This window comes from Nematolebias whitei, chromosome 23 (genome assembly GCF_014905685.2).
Source record: "Nematolebias whitei isolate Nwh7 chromosome 23, NemWhi1, whole genome shotgun sequence".
NCBI lineage: Eukaryota > Metazoa > Chordata > Actinopteri > Cyprinodontiformes > Rivulidae > Nematolebias > Nematolebias whitei.
Genome location: NC_056520.1, coordinates 8,355,968 through 8,362,342, shown reverse-complemented (window position 1 = coordinate 8,362,342; position 6,375 = coordinate 8,355,968). Strand labels below are relative to the sequence as shown.

The 6,375-nt window shown below is 41.4% G+C and overlaps 1 protein-coding gene across 1 annotated transcript in view; it reads left to right on the top strand.

Annotated features, from left to right (window-relative positions):
* Window positions 1-4,101: 4,101 nt before the first annotated feature.
* si:dkey-1h24.6 (T-cell-specific surface glycoprotein CD28) overlaps window positions 4,102-6,375 on the top strand; it is a 3,439-nt gene continuing 1,165 nt past the window's right edge. Inside the window, exons 1-3 of the mRNA XM_037696746.1 lie at window positions 4,102-4,186; window positions 5,164-5,496; window positions 5,577-5,725. Coding sequence (XP_037552674.1) covers window positions 4,102-4,186; window positions 5,164-5,496; window positions 5,577-5,725 — 567 coding nt within the window. The remainder of the gene's footprint in view (window positions 4,187-5,163; window positions 5,497-5,576; window positions 5,726-6,375) is intronic.

Genomic DNA, 6,375 nt, shown 5'->3' with positions numbered 1-6,375 from the left:
TTGTTCACATTTTACATAATGACTCAGATTACTAGCGCACTGTTTTATTCATTTCTCATAAGTGTGTTTTTCTCTGCGTGTCAGCGTTTCCTGCCGTGACGCTTTAGCAGTTCGGTGTCTGTTTCGGCTACAGTGCGTTCAGTAAACACTCGGTCCAGTTCAAGGCCGGGGTTGTTGCACTTTTGCCGCGTAAACTACATCAGGCTGCGTAACCACGGCACTTCTGGATCAGATGAGTCCAAGACACTGAATCACAGACAATAATGGACGTATTCAAGAGACAAATGTGAGGTCACTTGCTCAAAACTGTCATGGCAGAAGGATAATCGTGCCAAGCACAGAAATAGAAGCAAATATCCCCAAACTTGAATGAACTCAGTCAACTTTACAGAAGATCTAACAAGGTAAAGTCAAAAAAGTTCAATCTGGTCCTCTGGACATTAAAAAAATAAATAAACAAAAAACAAAACAAAGCAAAAAAATGTAGATACATTTCGTCTCTCATCTGAGAGACTTCCTCAGTCTGAGGAGCTGTATTCAGCTCAGTCTCTTAAATAGCACCTTCTCAGAGTGGATCAACCAGTTTTGCTGCTGACAACCAAAACCAGCTGATCACATGCTCAAGAAGGACCATCAGCCTAACAATGGATCATTAGCACACTGATGGCTGTTTACTGTTCACAGAGGGCTGAGTGATACTAGCAATCACAGCATTGTAAGAGGGGGACAATTGAACACGTAGGCCTCCACCCCTGTTTAATGATGGACGATTTCTTTTCACAAAGATGGCCTCCTTTACTCCTCTCTCAAACCATCGTTCCTCTCTGTCCAGGATGTGAACATCTTCATCCTTGAAAGAGTGACCGCTGGCCTGGAGATGAGTGTAGACCGCAGAGTCCTGGCCTGATGATGTTGATCTTCTGTGCTGGGCCATCCTTTTGGCCAGTGGCTGTTTAGTTTCCCCGATGTAAGACTGATCACCCTCCTGACACTGAACAACATACACAATATTACTCTGTTTGTGCCGGGGGACTGGATCTTTGGGATGAACCAGTCTTTAATGTATTTTGGGGTTTAAAAGCCACTGGGACGTTATGTTTAGAAAATAAACGTCTCAGTTTCTCTGATACTCCCTCAACATATGGAATGACCACTGGTCTGGGTCTGGGTTCCTCCTTTTCACCTGTTGGCTGACTGGAGTCCTGTTTGGGTTTCTTCTCTGCTTTCAAGAAGGCCCAGTTAAGATATCCACATTGCTCTAGAGCCTGTCTTGTGTGGGATTTCTCCTTCTGCCTGGCTCCTGAGTTAGTGGGGATGCTGTCTGCTCTGTGGTACAGAGTCCTGATGACTCCTAACTTGTGCTCCAAAGGGTGATGGGAGTCAAACTGCAAATACTGGTCTGTGTGGGTGGGTTTGCGGCACACCTGAGTTAGCAAATGTCCTCTATCAAAGACTGAGACCTCACAGTCCAAGAAAGCCAACCTGCCATTTTTTACATCTTCTCGTGTGAACTTGATGTATTTATCCACAGAGTTGATGTGGTCAGTAAAATGTTGGACTTCCTGAGATTTAATTTTAACCCAGGTGTCGTCAACATACCTGAACCAATGACTTGGTGGTGTCCCTGAAAAGGACGTCAAGGCTCTCTTTTCTACCTCCTCCATGTACAGGTTGGCAACAATAGGAGAAACTGGAGACCCCATAGCACACCCATGTTTCTGCCTATAATATTGCTCCCCATATGTGAAGTAGGTTGACTGCAGGCACAGTTTCAAGAGTTGACACAGTTGTTCTGTGGAAAGCGTGGTCCTGCTGCTCAGAGTGGTGTCTGATTTTAATCTTAAACTGACCACCTCTACTGCATCATCAACAGGAATGCACGTAAAGAGTGATGTGACATCAAAAGAGACCATTGTTTCATCAGTCTCCATGATGACATCCCTCACCTTATCCACAAAGTCCATGGTGTTCTGTATGTGGTGTTCTGAGCTGCCAACTAAAGGGATGAGTACAGACGCCAGATATTTGGAAACATTGTAAGTGACAGAGTTAATCATACTAACAATTGGTCTTAAAGGTACACCTTGTTTGTGGATTTTAGGTAAACCATACAGACTAGGTGTGGCCTCCCCTGGGTACAGTCTGTGGTACAGAATACGTTCAATAGTCTTGTCCTGCTCCAAATTTTTCAGGCAATCTATTAACTACTACTTGTAACCACTTCCTGGATCTCTTACAGGGATTGTTGTAGTTTTTTGTTATTGATTTTTGTCACATGGTGGTGTTCAAACAATTTAGAACTGAAAGATGTTTGCAGATGACGTTGTGATCTGTGGTGAGAAGAGGGAACAGGTGGAAGAGAGCTCAGAGAAGTGGTGGTGTGGACTTGAAAGAAAAGGAATGAAAGTCAGCCATAAGAAGAGAGTACATGCGTGTGAATGAGAGGGAGGCCGGTGGAACAGTGAGGCTACAAGGAGCAGAGGTCACAAAGGTGCAGGACTTCAAGTACTTGAGGTCCACTGTCCAGGAAAATGGGGAGTGTGGTAAAGAGGTGAAGAGAGTCCAGGCAGGATGGAGTGGACGGAAAAAAGGGTGTCAGCAAAGGTCAAAGTAAAGGTTCACAAGACAGTGGTGAGACCAGTGGTGTAGTCTATGCAATATGCAGGCATACGGAGTATACCTACTTGAAAAGCTTAAGAATTTCAGTATACCCACTAAAGTGCCCAATGATACATGACGCATCATTAGACATGTGTCATTGACACTTTAAAATGGCAATTAAACGCTTCCGTAACAATCTATCTGTATGCAGCGCTTGTTTATTATATTCGCTTATTTAGCGAATTATTGTATAATTCTGTACTTCCTTTAACAAATTTTGCTTTGATACTGTTTTATAAATTCTATAACATGTTTTCAATACAAATCCAACTGTTGTACAAGGTTTGTTGTACATTTATTAAAATATAAGCACCAGAGAAATTTGTTAATGTTCAATATGCTTACAAATCAAAATAAATTGATGATTACATTGTACCAACTGGTGTACATTGGTTTCTAAGCTATACCCACTACAAAAATCTAGACTACAACACTGGGTGAGACCAGCTATGTCGTATGGTTTGGAGACAGAGACATGGACAAAAAGACAGGAGACAGAACTGGAAGTGGCAGAAATGAAGATGTTGAGGTTCTCCTTAGGAGTGACAAGGTTGGATAAGATTAGGAATGAGATCATCAGAGGTACAGCACAGGTTGAACAACTGGGAGATAAAGTTAGAGGCCAGACTGAGATGGTTTGGACATGTCCAGAGGAGGGACAGTGAGTTTATTGGTAGAAGGATGTTAGAAATGCAGCTGCCAGGAAAAAGACAAAGAGATCTATGGATGCAATGATTAAGTCATGGAGTGAGTTGGAGGAGGATGACTTGCTGTGGAGAGACCGACAACTTTGAACACCAATTATACCTAAATAATTGGCGCACCCATTAGCATGCCATCTTCGCATGACAAATTTAAAATACCTTCACTCGTACAACAGTAAACCTTAGTTTTGGTTTATATTGAGGAAATAAATAGTTGCTTTGTTTCAGTTCCTTCTGTATTTTTATGCTTGTTGGTTTCTTTTCTCCAACTGTTCTACGCACTAAAACAAAATGCAATGCTTCAAAACCAAAGAAGATACTTTAGCACAGCATGTGAACGAGGCATAGAAAAAGGAGGAGAAACAAAACTAATACAACTAACCTTTCTCTTTGCATACGTAAATATCTAATAACATATTTACCCGCGGGTCATAACAGGCAACAAACTCTGTAAGAGTGCGGAAACTTTAGGAGGAGGTCTCCTCTGTCACAGGATGTTTTCTTTAAAGACAGTGAGCTTCAGTCACAGCAGCACTGTGGGTGAACGTCAGAGGCAGAGCGAGGATATGATGTGTTAGTTCGAGAAGAGCACGTGCGTGAAAGCAGTGCTGGTCATATTGGAGAGACAGATCAAGCTCCTCTGCAGAGTACGGCTTCATGAAGTTCGAGTTCTGAGCTTTAGGTGATGCGGAGAAGCTCTTCTGCCGGACGTTGTCCGCGCAAAGGAAGGACCACGATGGGAGTTTGTTGGATGCTCATGATACTACTGAGCTGCATGTCATCTTGTGCTTCTCTGCACCGGAGCCCCAGAGGAAACGAAGGTAAGTTAAAGACTGTACGAGTATGCAACTTACCACAGAAGCCAGATGTTACATAATGGTGGGCATGCTTACATATTTAGGATTATATTCTCAAGTTTATACTCAGAAAGTAAAAGGAATTGGAAGAAAATAGAACTGAACAGTAAAACGTTATGTCCATGGAACAGTCAAAGGGATACATGGTTCCAGTTGTATAGTTTAATTTCTAGACGGGGATTTTAATCCAATAACAAGTGATGTTCCTAATGTAAGTAATCACCAAATTACAGCAACTATGCCACTATAAGTATCCTGAACTGTTGGCTGAGCTTGAACCAGAAAAAAATATCCGATCTTAGTTCAGTTCACGTATCATCGCCCTTACGGTCTTGTTCTTATCAAGTATTACTGCGGCAGCTTTAAAGCGCTCAGCGCTTCAAAGTCTAGATGAAAATGATAACTGAGCCACAACTTCGAGATCCGCAACTCAGTGGATGACTCAAGCGTGCCACTCGGACGGCAAAAAAAATCTATTTTTCACGTTTTTCAAATCGTCTGAAAATGGTAAAAAAATGGTGCTCTGTGTATCAAACAAATTCCACTGTGGGTGTAGAGCTGCTCTGAAATGACTAGTTTCCAAGCCTGAATATCAGTTAGAAATACTTAAGTAAGTGAGTAAGTGCTATGTGTTGTCATCATTGTATGTTCCCAGACAATGACGAAATTGGTTCTCTGCATTTAACCCATCACACTTGAGATACACCCAGGTGGAGCAGTAGGCAGCTATGAAAGTGCCCGCGGGGAGGAATTAGGGACTAGGTGTCTTGCTCAAGGACATCACGACATGTGGGCATGGCAGGGAGTCGAACTGCGACTGCCTGGTCCCAAGTCAGCGTCCCTATTTAACGTAGTTCTATGTATACGGTACTTGCAAAGCTGTTTGATGTTTGTTGCGAAGACAGAAGCACGCTGACGTTGGTTCACATTTATCTCCGTAGGTGAACAACTTCAAATCCTTTACCTGAACGCACACAGCCGCCAGCCCGTGTTCGTGCCGTGCCCAAACGTGACCGGCGAAGACGTGACGTTTCAACTCTTCAAGAACCAGAACATTCTTTGCCAGCTTGGCACCAAAAACCAAAACCAATGCAACCAAACGCAAATAAACGCACAACCGTGCAAAAACGAGTTGAATCAAGTCGTGGGCTTCAACATAACTGGACCAGCAGCAGCCAGAAGCAAGGCAATCTTCAGATGCGAGGCTAAAATCATGTTCCCTCCACCTTTCCTGTTACTGCAAAGTGATCAGTGGGTCCTGATCCTTACAGAAGGTAAGGGCTGAAATTTAAAAAGCCTTCCAGAATTATTGGTATAAACTACTAACCCCCTCTCCTCTGGATGTTTCTTCTAGAGGATCTCTGCTTGTCCAACAAAGACGAAAGTAATGGATCAGATTCAGAAGAAAGAAAGAGTTTATTCTGGATTTGGATAACGGCAGTTTCACTTCTCGGCACCTACAGCTTAGCAATCACCGCCGTTGCTTTGGTCATCTGGGTAAGAGTTTCATAACGAGCACTCAAACTGAAAGTACGCAGGAGAAAAACAAGTAATTTCTACTCCTAGCTTACGATATTATTCTTGAAATGAGATAAATATTAACGTTTGGGAATCTTGTAACTTAAAAGAAAAAATATGTTCTTTTCTTGCGAGTTTTACGTCTGATAAATGATGGCTAACAGTCAAAATTAAATTAAAAAAACTCTTCTATGTGCATGTAAGACGCAAAATACCAATAATAAATTACAATATTAGCTAAAACAGCAAAACATTGGCTCCAATGAGACATTAATCTCTTAGAACAAGTGTACAGTTTATATCTGTTTAATAATTAGTCTATAAACATTAATAAAGCATTAATTAAACAATGTGTGTATGTATTTGCAAATAGATCAAATATTAAGATAATTTGAGGGATCTTTTATTCCCACAAAATTGCTAATGCACTAAGTATAAGTTTTGGAACCATTAGGATTATAAGCACAAACATCTCGTTCAGCTTAATAAACCCTTTATTACCACATTATTAATTATGCCTCCATTGCTTTGTTCAAGAACAAATGGGAAACTAGAGTCACTAACTTTAACGTAACAAAACAATTTAGTGAATTTTATAAAAATATAAACTGAGTCTTTTAATTTTTTATTTAAGT